General features: G+C 50.3%; 1 protein-coding gene across 2 annotated transcripts in view; it reads right to left on the bottom strand.

Annotated features, from left to right (window-relative positions):
• Positions 1-21,406, bottom strand: part of DNAAF5 (dynein axonemal assembly factor 5) — a 59,269-nt gene that overhangs the window by 31,502 nt on the left and 6,361 nt on the right. For both annotated transcript variants that reach the window (XM_055346668.2, XM_063708317.1), the window contains 3 exons: positions 13,410-13,534; positions 12,888-13,006; positions 408-640 (listed from right to left, as the gene is read on the bottom strand). In XM_055346668.2, coding sequence (XP_055202643.1) covers positions 408-640; positions 12,888-13,006; positions 13,410-13,534 — 477 coding nt within the window. The remainder of the gene's footprint in view (positions 1-407; positions 641-12,887; positions 13,007-13,409; positions 13,535-21,406) is intronic.

Genomic DNA, 21,406 nt, shown 5'->3' with positions numbered 1-21,406 from the left:
CGCCTGGGTGCTCCCACAGCCCCTGTGAGGCCTGGAAGGGCCCTCAGGACAGCCCGGATGTCAATGCTGAACGCTGGGCATCTCGGTCCTGTGTCAGCAGCCCGGGCCCTGTCTGTCTGGTGCACAGCACATCTACACAACACGTCTACACAACACGCACCTGGCACTGCACCCCCGAGTGTGCTTGAAAATGAGCATGAAGGGTTCACCCTCAACACACTGTTACCTACAGGTACAGAAAGCAGATCAGTTGTTCCCAGGGGCTGGGTGTGGGGAGGGCCTGTGGCCCGGGGGTGAGGGGAACGCTGTCTTGGCTGCAGTACAGCCTCGGGCCCTGCACACCACAGAGGTGGGATCTTAAGCTCGAGTTACAGCTCCGCGACCACGACTGGAACACGGCCACTTACACTGTGGACCACGGCTGCCTCCTCGTCGGTGCAGGCCTGGAACAGGGTCCGGAGGATGACCTCCAGGTGCTGCGTGATGTGCTCCTCGGCATGCAGCAGCAGCACTGGCAGCAGCTGTGCCGACTTCACTCGGGTCCCCACCACCCAGTCGGTGATGTCGTGGCACAGGGCAGGGAGGATCTTGGAGAGGTTCCTGAAGACGAGCTCCCGGCAGCCCAGCACAGGGCGGCGCTCTGGAACGAAAAAGAGAAAGAAGAGTGAGAAATTCACAAGCAAAACCTCAACAACTCAAGTTACCGCACATCACATTTAAGGGACACCTGTGAGTTTCAACCTCACCATTTCAAAACAAGTCTTGGGGTGGATGCAAAGCTGACAAATGCCCCTGTCGTTCAGAACATTCACAGAGGCGGTACACGGCTGCGGTCCTAGCACTGTGGAGGCCAAGGCAGGTGGATCACTAGAGCCCAGGAAGTCAAGACCAGCCTGGGCAACATGGCAAAGACCCCATCTCTATAAAAAACAGGAAGATTAGCCAGGTGCCGTGGTGCATGCCTGTGGTCCCAGCTACGCAGGAGTCTGAGGTGGGAGGATTGCGCCACAGCACTCCAGCCTGGATGACAGAGCAAGACCCTGTCTCAAAAAACAAACATTTAGAGCAACACAGAGATGCAAGCAACACACTTGCCACACGTGCTGACGTGTATGATCAGAGAGACATGCCTGCGAAGCCGTCACAATATGATCAGAGACACGCCTGCGAAGCCGTCGCCATATGATGAGAGAGACACGCCTGCGAAGCCGTCCCCATATGATCAGAGACATGCCTGCGAAGCCGTCCCCATATGATCAGAGAGAGACACGCCTGCGAAGCCGTCCCCATATGATCAGAGAGAACACGCCTGCGAAGCCATCACCATATGATCAGAGAGACACGCCTGTGAAGCCGTCCCCATATGATCAGAGAGACACACCTGTGAAGACATCCCCATATGATCAGACAGACACGCCTGTGAAGCCATCGCCATATGATCAGAGAGACACGCCTGCGAAGCCATCCCCTTATGATCAGAGAGACACGCCTGCGAAGCCATCGCCATATGATGAGAGAGACACGCCTGCGAAGCCGTCCCCATATGATCAGAGAGAGACACGCCTGCGAAGCCATCCCCTTATGATGAGAGAGACACGCCTAGGAAGCCGTCCCCATATGATCAGAGAGACACGCCTAGGAAGCCGTCCCCATATGATCAGAGAGACACGCCTGCGAAGCCATCGCCATATGATGAGAGAGACACGCCTGTGAAGCCGTCCCCATAAGATGAGAGAGACATGCCTGTGAAGCCATCAGCATGGTGGGAGTGACAGCCGCGTCCTTCGCCCGGCTTCCTCTGCTCCTCTGCACTGCAGCCCCCAAGACACCCCGGCACCCCTGGATCTGTCCGGTGACCGGGCTGCACTTTCTAGAGCCTGACACAAGTGGAAGCCTCTCGTTCACTCTCCTCCCTTCTCCGCTTCTTTCACTCTGCGTGGTTTTCTGAGGCCCGCCTGTGCCCGCTCCTTTCTGAAGCTGGGAAGTGGCCTGTTCTGGGGAGATGCCAGTTTAGTGCCCGCTCCTCTGTGGAGAAGCATTCAAATGGTGTCCAGGGCAAGTCTGTGTGGCCTGTGCTTTCACTGGGCCGGGACCAATACCAGCTGTGGAAGGGCTGGGCCACAGGGAAGGTGCACGTTTAACTGTTTTAGCAACCGTCCAACCATTTTCCAAAGTGTTGGAGCCAGTCCGCGCTCCTTCCCACTCTCAGCGGCACGCGGTACGCTCAGTCTTGAATTGAAAGCAGTCCTAGAGGCACAGTGGCATTTCCATGTGCTTTTCCTTTGCATTCCCCGATGACTAACGACGCTGAGCGTCTTCTTCACGGGCTTGTTTGCCGCCTGTGTTATCTTCCCTGGTAAAGGGTCTTTCCAAATTGTTTTCTGCCCATTTAAAAAAATGGATTGTTTTCCTGCTGAGTTTCAAGAGCTCTTTCTATACTCTGGAGACAAATCCTTACATACATCATCTCCAAACATCTCAGTCTTTGGTTTGTCTTTTCGTTTTCTCAACAGGCCTTTGAAAAAGCAGAAGTGTTCATTTTGATGAAGTCCAGCACATTGCTTTACCCTGTTACAGAGCGGTCTTTTGAGGATGCACCCAGGGAAGCGTGGCCCGGCCCGCAGTCACGAAGCCTTCGTCCTAGCTCTGCGGTCTTTTGAGGACGCACCCAGGGAAGTGTGGCCCGGCCTGCGGTGACAAAGGCTTCGTCGTCACTCTGCGGTCTTTTGAGGACGTATCCCGCGAAGTGTGGCCCGGCCCGCGGTGACAAAGGCTTCGTCGTCACTCTGCGGTCTTTTGGGGACGTATCCCGCGAAGTGTGGCCCGGTCCGCGGTGACAAAGGCTTCGTCGTCACTCTGCGGTCTTTTGAGGACGTATCCCGCGAAGTGTGGCCCGGTCCGCGGTGACAAAGGCTTCGTCGTCACTCTGCGGTCTTTTGAGGACGTATCCCGCGAAGTGTGGCCCGGCCCGCGGTGACAAAGGCTTCGTCGTCACTCTGCGGTCTTTTGAGGACATATCCCGCGAAGTGTGGCCCGGCCCGCGGTGACAAAGGCTTCGTCGTCACTCTGCGGTCTTTTGGGGACGTATCCCGCGAAGTGTGGCCCGGTCCGCGGTGACAAAGGCTTCGTCGTCACTCTGCGGTCTTTTGAGGACGTATCCCGCGAAGTGTGGCCTGGCCCGCAGTCACGAAGGCTTCGTCGTCACTCTGCAGTCTTTTGAGGATGCACCCAGGGAAGCGTGGCCCGGCCCGCGGTGACAAAGGCTTCATCATCACTCTGCAGTCTTTTGAGGACGTATCCTGCAAAGTGTGACCCGGCCCGCTGTCACAAAGGCTTCGCCCTAGCTCTGCGGTTCTGGGCTTTACCTTCAGGTCCCTGACGCATCTGGGGTTAATTTTTTGACTCCAAGTTCACTTTCTGGTGTATGAGTGATCCTATCATTACAGTATCCTTATTAAAAGATGCCATTAAATGGTCTTTGAGCCTTCATCAAGTCAGTGGTCCGCGTGCAAGCGCCTGTTTCTGGACGCTCTCGTTCTGCTCATCGGTCTGAAAGCCAACACCACGCGGCCCCATGACTGTGGTTTTGTGAGTCCTGCACCCAGGCCCTGCTGCCATTCAGCTTCACTCCTCCCCAGTGTTTCGGCAGCTGTGGGTCCTTTGCACGCCCACGAGAATTTCACAATCAGTTTGTCGATTTCTACAGAAAAGCCTTCAGGGACTTTGATGAAAAGATTTTGATCTTCAAAATTCAGGCCGGGCACGGTGGCTCATGCCTGTAATCCCAGCACTTTGCGAGGCCAAGGCAGGTGGGTCACCTGAGGTCAGGAGTTCAAGACCACCCTGACTAACATGGTGAAACCCCGTCTCTACTAAAAATAGAAAAAATAAGCCGGTCGTGCTGGCGAGCGCCTGTAATCCCAGCTACTCAGAGGCTGAGGCAGCAGAATCACTTGAACCCAGGAGGTGGGGGTTGCAGTGAGCCAAGATTACGCCATTGCACTCCAGCCTGGGTGACAGAGTGAGACTCCGTCTCAAAAAAAAAAAAAAAAAAAATTCAGAACAACTGTAAAGATAGAAATGAAACCATGATATGTCAGGATTTAAAGGGTCTTTTTCTATTTTTAGAGAAAGGGTCTCACTCTGTCACCCAGGCTGGAGTGCAGTGGTACGATCACAGCTCACTGCAGCACTGACCTTCTGGGCTTAAGCAACCCTCCTGCCTCGGCCTCTCAAAGTGCTAAGTTTACAGGTGTGAGCCACTGCATCCAGGCTAAAGGGTATGTTTTAATAATAAGAACAGCTTGTACCAGGACACCCCATTTTTAACCTTTTTCTGGTTATTTTTCTGTTTTTATGCTGTATTATGGAATTAGTTCCAAATAATTAAAATTCTGCTGGCTGTTTAAATGATCCTGTCATCATTTTGTAAAAAACAAAAAAGCAAGGGTGCAAACACACCTCTCTTCATTTTTTTTTTTTTTTTTTTGAAATGCAGTCTCGCTCTGTCATCCAGGCTGGAGTGCAATGGTGCGATCTCAGCTCACTGCAACCTTCACCTCCCAAGTTCAAGCAATTCTCCATTCTCATGTCTCAGCCTCCTGAGTAGCTGGTACTACAGGTGCATGCCACCACACCTGGCTAAGTTTTGTATTTTTAGTAGAGATGGGGTTTCACCATGTTGGCCAGCCTGGTCTTGAACTCTTGACCTCAGTATTACAGGCATGCGCCACCACGCCCAGCTGCACCTTTCTTCCTGATGACGATCCACTCTGGAAAGTTTGCAAAATGAGGGATGCGTGACCAGGAACAGCCGGGGAGGGGTCTGCTGACAGCTGAACAGAGCTTTGTGGGCACCTGGGCTTCTGGGTGTTTCCAAAGAAATACTGGCTGGTGCTGGGCAGGGGTATGCAAGGCCTGGACACAGGCCGGGACTGGTTTAAGGCCTGTTAGGAACTGGGCCCCATAGCAGGAGGTGAGCAGATGGTGAAGGAGTGTGACCGCCTGAGCTCCACCTCCTGTCAGATCAGTGGCGGCACGAGATTCTCAGGGGAGGGCAAACCCTCCTGTGAACTGTGCATGTGAGGGATCTGAAACCCTCCTGTGAACTGTGCGCGTGAGGGACCTGGGTTACGTGCTCCTTATGAGAACTGAATGCCTCATGATCTGAGGTAGAACAATTTCAACCTGAAACCACCCTGCTCCCTGCCCCACCCATGGAAAAATTGTCTTCCACAAAACCAGTCACTGGTGCCAAAATGGCAGGGGACCGCTGGTACAGTCAAGCGTTGCTGAACGGTGGGGGGTGCGTTCTGGGAAACACGTCACTGGGTGATTTCGTCGCTGTGTGAACGTACCACAGTGATGTACACAAGCCTAGATGGCACAGCCTCCTACGTGCCTGGCTGTGCGATGCCTGGGCTGTGCGATGTAGCCTGTGAGCCTCCTAGGCCACGAACCTGTGCAGCAGGTAACTGCACTCAACACGCAGAAACTGTAGCACAGACGGTGAGTGTTTGTTTCCAAACACAGAAAAAGGAGAAACACAATGTTACTATCTGAGGGGACCACCCTCCTCCACGTGGTCCTTATGGACTCAAACGCTGTGACTCCGCACATGCCTCTGAACACCGTTCTGAAGCATGTTTTTCTATACTTAATATTATAGCAGACATAGGCTGGGCACCGTGGCTCACACCTGTAATCCTAGCACTTTGGGAGGCCGAGGCGGGTGGATCACCTGAGGCCAGGAGTTGGAGACCAGCCTGACCGATATGGTGAAACCCTGTCTACTAAAAACACAAAAATTATCCAGGTGCGGTGGTGCGCGTCTGTAATCACAGCTACTCGGGAGGCTGAGGCAGGACAGTAGTTGCTTGAACCTGGGAGGCGGAGGTTGCAGTGAGCTGGGATCGCACCACTGCACTCCAGCCTGGGTGACAGAGCAAGTCTGCCTCAAAAAAAGAAAAAGAAGTTCCTTCTTCTGTAACACCCCCGGCTAACTCAGAGTGGGCCAATCAATGCTCGTGGGACCTTGCTGGCTTCAAACAATGTTAACCAGCTTTTCCAGCCCATTTGCACAATGTAACATTTCTGACAATTTCCATTCAAGCTTCCATCTTTCCAAACACATGGGTGAAACACACAAGCAAAGCAGAATGGGTGCGAACTCCAAGGCAGAACAGGAGAACGAAGGGGGAAGGCTGTCACATGGCAGCGTTCATCCACAGGGAACCCTGCTCACTTCTAAGTCAGGCTTTAAGAAGAGCCAACTCTGTCCTCCTGTGTGAAAAGCTCTGGCCGGCCACTCACCAGCATCGAGACGCTTTCCTTTACACTCAGGCATTGCCAAGGAAAACAATCTTAACAGAGGGATAATCTCAAAGCAGAAAGGACTCTGGAGCCGCTGTCACCAAGCCATCTGCTGCTGGCGGCTGGCAGTGTGATTGTCAGATACACACCAGGCGTGAACGTGTGCTTCCATGTGAGAAGGGCACTCTGTTCAGGGAAATGACCGACTTGAGGACGGTAAGTGATGCCCTCCCAACCCTCCCAGCACGAAGCTTGGTTTTTAAGGCGGAGGTTTCAGTGCTGTTAATGGAAACTTACGCTGTGTCTGCAAAGCTAACAACAAATTATATGGTACGAATTATATTTCCACATGGTGTGTACCTTATTTTCTTAGGTAACAGGAAAACTGGACTCTGATGAAACTTCAGATCCAGGCCCACGTGAATTCCTTGATAGGTCATTACCTCTGAGCACCGTCTGCATTAGCAGTGGTCTGAAAGTATTACCGAACTTTGCCTGTTCACGCTCTCGGCAACCCAACCACACGGTTGGACTGTCCGTTCTTGCTGGTAAGACAGGACATGCAGCCACTCATCAGCTCGCTGGGTGCTCACAGAGCCACTAAGCCTGGCTCACCGCCTCTGGGTGCAGAGGATGGCAGCAGACAGACTGGCCCCTGGAGCGAACGGTGAGGTGAGCACAGGGCCCGAGTCTACCGAGGAGAAGGAGCACCTCCACTGCGGTGGGGGGCAGGAGGAAACAGAGCAGGGGGGATGGGGGCGGCAGCTGCCAGAGCTCTGAGGAGAGGAGCGGGAGCTGGAGCTGAGGCCCGGCTGTGGAGTCTGAAACAGTCTGATGAGGGACCTGCATCCAGGGCACGGAAGGGGTCCTCAAACTCCGCACTCAGAAACACAGAACTCGATTTAATGGATGGCAGTTCTGAATGGCCACCAAAGACGTATGGGTGCGCAGAAGCACATCACAGCACAGGAAAAGGCCCCAATGTCCTCTCATTAGGGAATCGCAAACTAAAACACCATGGGCCACCATGCACACCAACTGGACACACTAAAAACAGCAAACCCCACCAACACTGTGTGACAACACTGCACACCAACCGACACACTAAAAACAGCAAACTCCACCCCACACGCTGGCCTGACTGCAGCACCTGGAAATCTCATCAAGTGCCTGTGGGGATGCGACATGGCGCGAAGGGTGTGGAAAACAGCGTGTGGTGAGTTTCTAACAAAGTAAGGACTGTACCTATGGCCCAGCAACCCCACGCCTGAGTGTTTATCCAATAAAACACTCTCACAAAAACCAGTCTGCAAGTGTTTACATCAGCTTTACCTGTGATGGCCAAAAACTATAAAGGACCCGAATAAGCCCCTGCTGGTGACCAGATGGTCCATCCACGGGAGGGAACGTGACTCACGCGAAGAAGGAAAGTGCTGCAGACACAGGGGCCATGCATGAGCCTCCAACACAGAGAGGAAGGAGCAGACGCCAGCGGCCACGCTCCCACAACCTCATGCACGTGACATCCTGGAAGGGACACACAGGACGCAGCCCACAGCAGCAGTGCCAGGGCCCATGAACAGTTCTGGGCGGTGGAGATGCCCACATGCAGGGGACAGAGGCGGTGCTGCTCAAAACTCACAGAGCTGCAGCCCTGAAGGGTGAATGCAGCGTGGTCCCGGGGGAAGGGATATCACAGACCCTGGGCAGGGTGGGCAGGGGGTGGCAGGATGGTAAGGAGGACATCACAGACCCTGGGCAAGGCGGGTGGGGGGCGGCAGGACGGTAAGGAGGGCGTCACAGTCCCTAGGCACGACGGGCGGGGGAAAGGGACAACACAGAGCCTGGGAACGGCGGGCGGGGGAAAGGGATGACACAGACCCTGGGCATGTTGGGTGGGGGGCAGCAGGACGGTAAGGAGGGCATCACAGGCCCTAGGCACGACAGGCGGGGGAAAGTGACAACACAGAGCCTGGGCCCGGCGGGTAGGGGGGCAAGACAGTAAAGAGAGCGTCACAGACCCTGGGCACGGCAGGCAGGGGGTGGCAGGACGGCAGGGAGGGCGTGTGCTTGGCAACACAAGGCCAGTGCAAACTTCTGAGGAAGAGACTCAAAAAATCTTCTGATCTGACATTTAAAATACTGTAGAAAAAAATCTGAGAAATCGTATTTAAAATTCAAATCTACAGACTGAAGAAAAGTAATTTGAGGAGAAAATGCCAAAAATCTAACACAACGTAGTGCTTATGCGACTGACTGACTGTCATTCAATTCTAAATTTACTCTGCTCCACTTGAAACAAAAGTTCTGTGCCTAACGACACTCTCCACGCCTCGGCACGGATAACTAACTGTGTTTTTGTAACTATCAGTCAGGAACATTCTCAAGTCCTTGAACCAATTCTAAATCAGGCAGCCTCCAAAGAGCCTGTGTTTCCACCACAGGGAGGAAGCCCCTTCTGGGAACCTACTAGCAGGGCCAGACAGTTGGCGGGGGTAGGGCAGGATATGTATGTACATGTGTACATGTATGTGCACACACGCGTACGTGTGACAATATGCATGTATACACGTGTGCAGATGTGTATACGTGTGTACACGTGTGTGAGGATGTGTGTACGTGTGCGAGGATATACATGTACACGTGTGTGCACAGGTGTGTATGTGTATGTGTGTGCACGTGTGCGAGGATGTGTACGCGTGTGATATGCATGTACACACGTGTGCATATGTGCACGTGTGTGCGATATGCATGTACATGTGTGCACAGGTGTGTGTGCGTACATGTGCATGCATGTGAATATGTGTATGGTTGTGTATGTGTGTGAGCCTCGCTCTGTCTTCTCCCTTACTGCATTCCAAGGATCGTAGATCGTACCTTCCAGAAACAGTCCCCCCGACCCCCCGCCTCCCTCTCCGGTGCACAGCGGGAGGGACTGGACCCTCCTGGGTCTTGGGGACTGCCATTCCTGCCCCACTGACACCTGAAGGGTCTTCCACTGGTTTCTCAGTGAGCACGTGGAGAACGATTTGCCACGCAGCCTGGGCTCCGTGTAGCATGAATTAGGCAGACAGGCTGGACCCTCTCTAAGGAGCAGCATTTCCTCATCGGTGAGGAGAGCCCAACTGAAGTCACCAGGAGCAAACAACCCACAGCTTAGCTTCTAGGTCCGACCAGCGCAGAAGCCCACCCCAGGCGGCTGGAGGGAGAGGCACTGACAGAGCACCACAGCACGCGTGGGATTCCACTCCCATCATTGGTGCAGAGACAAGAGTGTGAGTTCAACAGTGAGTTCATAAGCGGCCTCGTGTCTAAGTTCCACATTTTAAAACAGATTGAGTGGTCCAGGTGTGGTGGCTCACCTCTGTAATACCAGCACTTTGGGAGGCTGAGGCAGGCGGATCACCTGAGGTCTGGAGTTCGAGACCACCCTGGCCAACATGGCAAAACCCCGTCTCTATTAAAAATACAAAATTAGTTCTAGATCCCTGAGGAATCGCCACACTGACTTCCACAATGGTTGAACTAGTTTACAGTCCCACCAACAGTGTAAAAGTGTTCCTATTTCTCCACATCCTCTCCAGCACTTGTTGTTTCCTGACTTTTTAATGATTGCCATTCTAACTGGTATGAGATGGTATCTCATTGTGGTTTTGATTTGCATTTCTCTGATGGCCAGTGATGATGAGCATTTTTTCATGTGTTTTTTGGCTGCATAAATGTCTTCCTTTGAGAAGTGTCTGTTCATGTCCTTCGCCCACATACCATTTGACCCAGCCATCCCATTACTGGGTATATACCCAAACGACTATAAATCATGCTGCTATAAAGACACATGCACATATATGTTTATTGCAGCTCTATTCATAATAGCAAAGACTTGGAACCAACTCAAATGTCCAACAATGATAGACTGGATTAAGAAAACGTGGTACATATACACCATGGAATACTATGCAGCCATAAAAAATGATGAGTTCATGTCCTTTGTAGGGACGTGAATGAAATTCAAAATCATCATTCTCAGTAAACTATCGCAAGAACAAAAAACCAAACACCGCATATTCTCACTCATAGGTGGGAATTGAACAATGAGAACACACGGACACAGGAAGGGGAACATCACACTCTGAGGACTGTTGTGGGGTGGGGGGAGGGGGAGGGATAGCATTAGGAGATATACCTAATGCTAAATGACGAGTTAATGGGTGCAGCACACCAGTATGGCACATGTATACATATGTAACTAACCTGCACATTGTGCACATGTACCCTAAAACTTAAAGTATAATAATAATAAAATAAAATAAAAATAAAAAATAAATAAAAAAATAAAAAAAGAACTTATTTATGTAACCAAATACCACCTGTTCACCTGTTCACCAAAAACCTATTGAAACAAAAATAAATAAATAAACTAAAAATACAAAATTAGCTGGGCGTGGTGATGAGTGCCTGTAATCCCAGCTACTTGGGAGGCTGAGGCAGGAGAATCTCTTGAACCTGGGAGTTGGAGGTTGCAGTGAGCCGAGACTGAGTCATTGCACTCCAGCCTGGGAAACAAGAGTGAAACTCTGTCTCAAAAAAAAAAAAAAAAAAAAAAAAGATCGAGCGTTCTCACTGGCTTCACTCCATCAAAACAAACCTTGCTTGCAACTAATTTCTGTGCCTTTTCCAAACGTGTGCTTTCCCTGTACAGCAACTGTGCAGCGTGGGGTGGGGCTGCAAGGTGGAGAATGCCGACCGGGAGGAAAAGCAACCCTGTGATTCACAGGCTCGGGGAGGAGCCACGGCTCTGTAGGCGTGGATTTAACAGGACACCAAACATCAATACCAGACACGAGAAACTGTTTTTTGTTTGTTTGTTTGTTTTAAACGGGGTCTCACTCTGTCACCCAGGCTGGAGTGCAGGGGTGTGGTCATAGCTCACCACAGCCTCAACTTCCTGGACCCAAGCGATCCTCCCACCTCAGCCTCCGGAGCAGTTGGGATACAGGTGTGCACCACCACGCCCAGCTAATTTGTTTTGTTTTTGTTAAAATATTTGTAAAGTAGGAGTCTTGCTGTGTTGCCCAGGTTGGTCTCCAACTCCTGGGCTCAGGTGATCCTCCCATCCTGGCCCCCCGAGTAGTTGGGATACAGGTGTGAGCTACTGTGCCCAGCCAAGAAGCTGCTTTAATGCTGTATTTGACAGAGTACATTTCCCTCCAGGACCTGACCCCGGGCTACTTCAGCGCCTGAACTAGGCCAGGGAGGTGACATGGGAAGTAAGCTGAGACTGCAAATCTCTCAGGGCATCTGATTTGGGCTGTGCATCTGATTGATTTGGGCTGGGTGTCTGATTCGGGCTAGGCATGTGATTCAGGCTGGGCATGTGATTCGGGCTGGGCATGTGATTCGGGCTGGGCATGTGATTTGGGCTGGGCATGTGATTTGGGCTGGGCATCTGATTGATTTGAGCTGGGCATCTGATTTGGGCTGGGCATCTGATTGATTTGAGCTGGGCATCTGATTTGGGCTGGGCATCTGATTGATTTGAGCTGGGCGTCTGATTTGGACTGGGCATCTGATTGATTTGAGCTGGGCGTCTGATTTGAGTTGGGCGTCTGATTTGAGCTGGGCATCTGATTGATTTGACCTGGGCATCTGATTGATTTGAGCTGGGCGTCTGATTTGAGCTGGGCATCTGATTTGGGCTGGGCGTCTGAGCTGGGCATCTGATTTGGGCTGCGCTTCACCTACTTTTTGTCCTCGTCAGTGCGTATCTATTATTTACTTTTAAGAAGATGCCCTGCAGATAGACTCAAGTGATGAAAGCACTGGACCGCGTGCAAGTGGAAGACACTCAGCCCCGAGAGAGGAGGGCGGTTTCCAAACAGATGAAGCCCGAGGTGGGCCAGCGGCGTGGCAGAGCAAATGTGTTGGGGCCGGACCTGGGAGCCTCCACTCAGACTCAGCCAGACCTGCTGGGCTCTGTGGAGAGATGCACATGGGTGCCCGCAACATGGCCAGGGAGCAAATGTGGGAAGGGCGGGGAGGCCACGCAGCAGGGGACCCTGTTCCCAGGTTGGAAATCACGTGGAACCATGAAGAAGACCTCACCTCACCCGTGGCCCTCGTGCTGAGCTCTGTCTTGGTGAAATGATAAGCCCCTCATCCCACTGTTTCCAACACCCCCCAACCACCAGCAGAGCTGCCCAGGAACCCAGAGTTCAATGCACCCTTGTGTGCACAGCCAAGGGAGTGGCGCAGACACCATCTGGCAGTACGCTGGACACTTTCAGAAGCCCACAGCCTTTTTAAAATAAAGCTGGCCAGAGGAGGGGAGAGGTCACTGCAAGGCACATGGGGGCTCCCCAGATGCTGAGGAGAGACGTGCTCTGCCCAGGATGCAGGGAGGTCCCAGGTGCCCGGGATGCAGGAGCCCCAGCCCAGTGGGGAGATGCCTGCACCTTTCCGACGCGGCCGCCTGGGCTCAGAACTGCAAGAGCTGAAGCTTCCTTCAGGCTCAGAAGCCCCTTTCCCACCCAACAAGGGCTCGCCTCCTGGCGCTCCCCTCTGCCGCGGTCACTCACCATGTGGAGGGTAATGGGGTGGGGTGGGAGGGGCAAAGTCCAGCTTGTCCTTCAGGTCCTCCTCATTCTCCTTCTGCCACTGCAGGCCAACGTCCTCCCAGAGGCTGGCAGCCAGATGCCTGCGGCACAACAGACAGACAACAGTGGCTCAGGGCAGGGCACGCAGGGGAGGCCGCAGGGCTGCACCAGGACACGGGTCACCCAAAGACCCCATCGTGTGAGAGCGGGAAGCTCCCCAACCCCAGAAAAGGTGGACCAGAAATTCCACTTCATCTTGTGAGCACTCTACTGACAGTACACAAAGGGGGCCGTCTGATCTCTGTCCATAAACTCAGTCCAATGTTAAAAAGATGGGAAATGCCATTTACAAAACGAGACGCCTTCTGTACGGCACATCCCCTCGGAGCACAGGGACGAAGGGACACCAGCAGGTTTCTGTGACAGACTGGGAGCGAAGAGAAACCACCACTGCTACACATGACCGTTTAGGAAGACAAGTCCCGCGGCCGCCTGCCCACGTACCTGACCTCAGGCACCTCGTCGTTGAGGCTACTGAGCAGCAGAGGGATGAGCTTGTGGAAGAAGGAGTAACGGTCACGCAGACACAGCAGCCAGCCGCCCACCACGGAGGCCACCGCCCGCCGGACCTGCGCATGAGAAGAAGGGATAAGGATTCGTGTAGGCAAAGGGGATGCCGGGGCTGATGCCACGGTGCGGCTCTGAGTGCTGCCATACGGACGCTGCCTGAGGCAGAGGCACGGCCAGGTCCTGGGCCACCTACCACCACCTAGATGCCATCCCCAAGGCAGAGGCGCGTGGCCGGGGTCCTGGGCGCCACCAAGCCTGGGTCCCGGCCAGGTCCGCCAGTCCCTCCTGGCTGGGCTGGAGAGGAATGCTGCCGTCCTGCAGGCTCACACACACATGCCCCGTGCCCCAGCCTGGTCCTGTTGGCGAGAGCAGGCTCCCAGCTGCTACCTGAGCCGTGCCGCGTGTTCAAAGTCTTCTGCATGAAAACCTCCTGGCCGGGCTGGGCCTGTCTCACCCTGGGTGCTTGGTGAGCCGTGGCTGCAGCAAGTGTGGTGCACCGTGGCCATACCTCAAAGGCATCTGGTCCCAGAGCCCAGGGACTCTGGAGGAAACCAGTAGGGTCCCCAGTTCTGCTGCTGGGTGTCTGAAGAGGGGGCACGAGGGCCTCTGCCTACCTTGCCTATGCGGGCGGAAGAAAGCAGCTTCACACACACCAGGTGCTCTAGCCAAGCTCCCAAAGGCAATGCCTGACACGGGAACCAGCACCAACACTCCTTAAAGGGAAGCGGGAACGGCCAGGAAGAAGCCGGGTGAGGAAGCGGTGGGGCTGAAGCCAGCCGCAGACGGATCCTGGGAGCTCTGGGATGTGAACGAGCTACAGAGCCATCCCCGGTGAGGCCAGGGGCCGACTCTGTGGTGCCATCAGTCCTTGGCTGGGCCGTGGGGAGCAGGAGCCTCATCCCTCCTGACACTTTGGATGAAGCGTCTCTGCCCAGCCATGCACCATTAGCAATAGCGCTCACAGCCAGTCATAGGTGCAGGGGACCCGAGCAGCAGCTGTGCCCATGGCGTGGTCACTCGCTGGGACTCGGAGGAGGGGCTGCTCCGCCCCGGCTCCAACAAGGCCCAGAGCCAAGCAGATGCACCTAGGATCCGCCCCTGCCAGCCTGGGACCCGGGCCCTGGCCTGACTGCTCCGAAGTTCATTGCCACCTGGAAGATGGGCAAGAATGACTGACAGGGCTCGTCACTAAGGTCCCGTGAGGGGAGGGCAAGTTCACACAAGGAGAGGCCCGTTGCGCCTGACTCCCGCTGCCCGTGCGGTGCGCACAGGCGACTCTCGGCGTGCGAGCAGCAGGGAAGCACGCGAGGGGACACAGGAACATGTGGCACGTTTGCTGGGGTCATTAACTGACACAGGGCCTTACTAGCAACCACAAATACAAATGCCCAGATAACAACTAAGAGAAACCCAAATCAGCTCCACGGCCACTCCACCACCTGGCTAGAGAGGCCCCACAGAACAAACTGTCACTGTCGTCTTCATGCATGGCGCCGGCAGGTCTCGAGCAGAGACACCCCAGGGTTTAATGCAGTCGACACCTGCCACGGCCGCACCTGCCACGACGCTAATCCAGGTAAGCGGCAAACTCCAAGCTCACCCAGTGCCATGTGCTGAGATGCTGCAAAGCCTGTCAGGCAGAGGGCGTGGCTGAGACAAGCCAGACTGCAGCCAGCCCCGAGCCCAAACAGGTGTACAGTGATGGGGCAGAGGGCATGGCTGAGACAAGCCAGACTGCAGCCAGCCCCGAGACCAAACAGGTGTACAGTGATGGGGCAGAGAGCGTGGCTGAGACAAGCCAGACTGCAGCCAGACCCCAGCCCAAACAGGTGTACAGTGATGGGGCCCTCTCCGGGAGACGGGCAGGCGTCCAGGGCCACATGGCAAGGCCTGAGAACACTCTGCCCCAGGCCGGCAGCCAGGGAGCAGTCTGAACTCGCTGGGTTTGGCCTCGCTGCTTTCTCCTCCCTGACCTCCTGCATTGTGTGCCAGGGTCTCTGCGGGGCCCCACCCAGGACAGCCACCTGTCTGTCGGAACCCACAGATAGGCTTCTTTTGCAGAAAGGAGCTTCAAACATCTCACCTGATAGCAAGGATGGCTAGGGCCGGGATTTGGGGCTGCTCCTGAGTCTCACGGACTGCCACCTTTTCTATCAGTCTCTACTTAGTATCATAAGAAACCTGCAAATTCCAATTAGCATGAGACGAATTATCCCTTTTCTTTTAGTTCAAAAACAGCACTGAACACCAAACTACCATATAAGAGTTTAAAAAAGCAGGACGTTTTTCAATTTTTTTTTTCTAAAAAGCAAAATAAATGGATTAGAAGCCTTCCCAAGACGGATGGGTACAAACAAGCCCAGACTGCAAAGATGACAGTAAATACCTAGCGAGATCGACCAACAGCCACAAGCATCAGGAGCATCCAGGAAAACATGACCTCACCAAGTGAACTAAATAAGGCACCGGTGACCAATTCTGGGGTGACAGGGATAGGTGACCTTTCAGACAGAAAACTCAAAATAGCTATTTGAGGAAGCCCAGCAAAATCCAAGATAACATGGAGAAAGAATTCAGAATCCTATCAGAGAAATTAACAGAGATTGAAATAATTAAAACGCATCAAGCAGAAATTCTGGCATAGAAAAAAGGAATTAGCATACTGAAGAATGCATCGGAGCCTCTCAACAGCAGAACTGACTATGTGGAAGAAAGAATTAGTGAGCAGCTTGAAGACGGGCTATTTGAAAATACACAGAGAAGACAAAAGAAAAAAGAATAGAAAGAATGAAGCACATGTACGGGATCTGGAAAATAGCCTCAAAGGGGCAAATCTAAGAGTTCCTGGCCTTCAAGAGCACGTAGAGAGAAATCGGGGTAGAAAGTTTACTCAAAGGGATAATATCAAAGAATTTTCCAAACCTAGAAAAAGATACCAGCACTCAAGTACAAGAAGGCTACAGAACACCAACCAGATTTAACCCAATAAAACTACCTCAAGACATTTAACAATCAAACTCCCAAAGATCAAAGATGAAGAAAGGGTTCTAAAAGCAGCAAGAGAAAAAACAACAAATCACGTACAACGCAGCTCCAGTACGCCTGGCAACGACTTCTCAGAGGAGACCTCACTGGCCAGGAGACAGTGGCTTGGCATATTTAAAGTGCTGAAGGAAAGTAAACTTTTACCCTAGTGTATCCAGTGAAAAATCCTTCAAACATGAAGGAGACAGACTTTCCCAGACAAACAAAAGCTGAGGAATTTCATCAACATCAGACCTGTCCTAAGGAGATGTTAAAGAGGGTTCTTCAATCTGAAAAATAAGGATGCTGAGGAGCAATAAGAAATCATCTAAAAGGATAAAACTCCGTGGTAACAGTAAGCACACAGAACAACACAGAATGCTGTGACACTGTAACTGTGATGAGTAAACTACTCACATCTTGACTAGAAAGACTAAAAGATGAGCCTATGAAAAATAACTAACTGGCTGGGCGCAGTGGCTCACACCTGTAATCCCAGCACTTTGGGAGGCTGAGGTGGGCAGATCACCTGAGCTCAGGAGTTCAAGACAAGCCTGGCCAACATGATGAAACCTTGTCTCTACTAAAAATATAAAAATTAGCTGGGTGTGGTGGTGGGTGCCTGTAGTCCCAGCTACTCGGGAAGCTGAGGCAGGAGAATCGCTTGAACCTGGGAGGTGGAGGTTGCAGTGAGCTGAGATGGCGCCATTGCACTCCAGCCTGGGTGACAGAGTGAGACTCCATCTCAAAAATAAAACAATAAAAACAAATAAATGAATAAAAATAAAAATAACTACAATGACGTTTCAAGACAAAGATATAAGCAAAAACAACAAAAAGTTAAAAAGCAGAGGGGATAAAATTAAGGTGTAGCGTTTTTATTCATTTTTTTCTTGGCTTGCTTGTTTGTTTTTGGAATCAGTGTTCAGCTATCAGTTTAAAATAATGGGTTATGTTATTTGCAAGCCTCATGGTAACTTCAAATAAAAAACGCCACAACAGATACACACACACACAAAAAAAGAAATTAAAACATACCACCAGAGAAAATCATCTTCATAAAAAGGAAAACAAGAAGGCAAGAAGGAAGGAAGAGCAGACCACGAAACAACCAGAAAACAACAAAACGGCAGGAGTAAGTCCTTACTTATCAATAACAACATTGAACGTAACCAGACTAAACTCTCCATTCAAAAGACAGAGCGGCTGAATGGGTAAAGAAAAACAGGACCCAGCAATCTGTTGCCTACAAGAAATACACGTCACTAAAAAGGCACACGTAGGCTGAAAATAAAGGGATGCGAAAAAAGATATTCCAGACAAATGGAAAGCAAAAAAGAGCAGGAATAGCTACACTTAGACAAAACAGATTTCAAGACGAAAACTATACTAAGAGACAAAGGTCATCATATAATGATAAAGGGGTCAACTCAGCAAGAGGATATAACAACTTTAAATATATATGCACCCAACACTGGAGTATCCAGATATATAAACCAAATATTACTAGAGCTAAAGAGAGAGACAGACTCCAACACAGTAACAGCTAGAGGCTTCAATGCCCCACTTCCAGTACTGGACAAATCATCCAGAGAGAAAATCAACAAAGAAACATCAGACTTAATCTGTACTATAGATCTAATGGACCTCATAGGTATTTATAGAACATTGCATACAACAGCTACAGAATACACATTCTTCTCCTCAGCACACAGATCATTCTCAAGGACAGACCATATGTTAGGCCATGAAACAAGCCTTAAAACATGAAACTAGAAATTAATAACAAGAACTTTGGAAACTATACAAATACATAGAAATTAAATAATATGCTCCTGAATGACCGGTGGGTCAATGAAGAAATTAAGAAGGAAATTTTAAAAATTCTTAAATGAAAATGGAAACACAATATGCAAAAACAGCAAAAGGAGCACTAAGAGGCAAGTGTATAGCAATTAGCACCTACATCCAAAGAGCAGATAACTTCAAACAGCAACCTAACACTGCATCGTAAAGAACTAGGAAAGCAAGAGCAAACCAAACCCAAAATTAGAAGACGAGAAATAAGAGCAGAAATAAATGAAATTGAAATTAAAAAAAATACAAAAGACCAACAAAATGAACAGTTAGATTTTTGGACAAGCAAAATCAACACACCTTTAACCAGACTAAGAAAAAGAGAAGACCCAAGTAAATAAAATCAGAGATTGAAGAGGACATTACAAACAACTGATACTACAGAAATTCAAAGCATCATTAGAGACTGTGAGCAACTACACTGTGAACAATGACATCGTGAGCAGCGACACTGTGAGCAGCTACACCATGAAGAAAACCGTGAGCAACAATATGAGCAACTACAATATGAGCAACGACACCATGAGCAGCTACACCGTGAACAACTACACCGTGAGCAGCGACGTTGTAAGCAGCTACACCATGAAGAACAACACCATGAGCAATATGAGCAACTACAATATGAGCAACGACACCATGAGCAGCTACACCGTGAGCAGCTACACCATGAGCAGCTACACCATGAACTACACTGTGAGCAATGACATCGTGAGCGGCGGCACTGTGAGCAGCTACACCATGAAGAACAACACCATGAGCAACGGTATGAGCAATGACACCGTGAGCAGCTACACCGTGAGCAGCTACACCGTGAGCAGCTACACCATGAACTACACCGTGAGCAATGACATCGTGAGTGGCGACACTGTGAGCAGCTACACCATGAAGAACACCATGAGCAACAGTATGAGCAACTACAATATGAGCAACGACACCGTGAGCAGCTACACCGTGAGCAGCTACACCATGAACTACACCGTGAGCAATGACATCGTGAGCAGCGACACTGTGAGCAGCTATACCATGAAGAACAACACTGAGCAACAATATGAGCAACTACAATATGAGCAACGACACTGTGAGCAACACTGTGAGCAGCTACACTGTGAGCAACTATACTGTGAGCAACTATATGCCAATAAATTGGAAAACCTAGAAGAAATGGATAAATTCCTAGACACATATGACCTACACAGATTAAATCATAAATCCAAACCTTGAACAGACCAGTAACAAGTAATGATATTGAAACCGCAATGAAAAGCCACTGAGCAAAGAAAAGCCCGGGTCGCAATACTTCACTGCCAAATGTTATCAAACGTTTAAAGAACTAATGTCACTCCTACTCAAACTATTCCAAGAACTAGAAGAGGAAGGAATACCTCCAAACTTAATTTACAAGGCCAGTACTACCCTGATACCAGAACCAGCCAGATGCAATCGAAAAGGAAAACTACAGGACAATATCCCTGATGAACACTGATGCAAAGTTTCCACTGTTTCAACAGCACATGAGAAAGATCATTTGTCATGACCAAGTGAGATTTATTCCAGGAATGCAAGGATGGCTCAACATACACAAATCCATCAATGTGACACATCATATCGGCAGAATGAAGGACAAGAACTACGTGATTATTTCAAGAGACACTGAAAAGTATTGATAAAATTCAACATCCCTACATGATAAAAATCTTCAAAAAACTGGGTATAGAAGGAACACACCTCAGTACAATAAAAGCCATATACAAGACTCACAGCTAGTATCACACTGAATGGGGAAAAATTGAAAGCCTTTCTTCTAAATCTGGAGCAAGACAAGGATGCTCCCTTTCACCACTGTTAGTCAACACAGTACTGGAAGCTCTAGCTAGAACAATTAGACAAGAAAAATAAAGGGAATCCAAATTGAAAAGGAAGATAATTATTCTTGTTTGCAGATGATATAATCTTACATTTGGAAAAACCTAAAGATTCCACAAAAAAACCTATTAGAACAGATAAACAAATTCAGTAAAGTTGCAGGATACAAAATCACCAAAAAAGCCCCAGTAGCATTTCTACATGCCAACAGTGAACAAATCTGAAAAAGAAATCAAGAAAGTAATTCCATTTACAATAGCTACAAACAAAATAAGATACCTAGGAATTAACTTAACCAAAGAAGTGAAAGATCTCTACAGTGAAAACTATAAGGCCAGGCGCAGTGGCTCACACCTGTAATCCCAGCACTTTGGGAGGCTGAGGTGGTCGGATCACGAGGTCAGGAGATTGAGACCATCCTGGCTAACATGGTGAAACTGTCTCTACTAAAAACACAAAAAATTAGCCAGGTGCGGTGGCAGGCGCCTGTAGTCCCAGCTACTTGGGAGGCTGAGGAAGGAAAATGGCGTGAACCTGGGAGGCGGAGCTTGCAGTGAGCAGAGATCACACCACTGCACTCCACCCTGGATGACAGAGCGAGACTCTGTCTCAAACAAAAGAAAGAAAACTATAAACCACTGATGTGAGAAAACTGAAGAGGACACACACAAAAAACGGTAACATACTCCATGGACTGGAAGAATCAATATTGTCCATACTACCCAAAATGTCCATACTACCCAAAGCAATTTACAGACTCAACACAATCCCTATCAAAATACCAATGACATTCTTCACAGAAATAGAAAAAATAATCCTAAATTTATATGGAACCTCGAAAGACGCTGAATAGCCAAAGCCGTCCTGAGCAAAAAACAAAACAAGACAAAAACAAACAAAAAAATGGAGGGATCACATTACCTGACTTCAATTTATACTACAGAGCTACAGCGACCAGAACAGCTTGGCACTGGCATAAAAACAGACACACAGACCAATGGAACAGAATAGAGAAGCCAGAAATTAAATCCATACATTTACAGTGAACTTATTTTGACAAAGGTGCCAAGGACATATCTTGGGGAAAGGACAGTTTCTTCAATAAATGGTGCTGGGAAAACTGGAACTCCATATGTAGAAAAATGAAACTGGACCCCTATCTCTCACCATGTACAAAAATCAAATCA

Source organism: Gorilla gorilla, chromosome 6 (genome assembly GCF_029281585.2).
Source record: "Gorilla gorilla gorilla isolate KB3781 chromosome 6, NHGRI_mGorGor1-v2.1_pri, whole genome shotgun sequence".
In the NCBI taxonomy this organism is placed as follows: domain Eukaryota; kingdom Metazoa; phylum Chordata; class Mammalia; order Primates; family Hominidae; genus Gorilla; species Gorilla gorilla.
The sequence above is the reverse complement of the archived record's forward strand: the minus strand, read 5'-3'. Positions and strand labels throughout refer to the sequence as shown.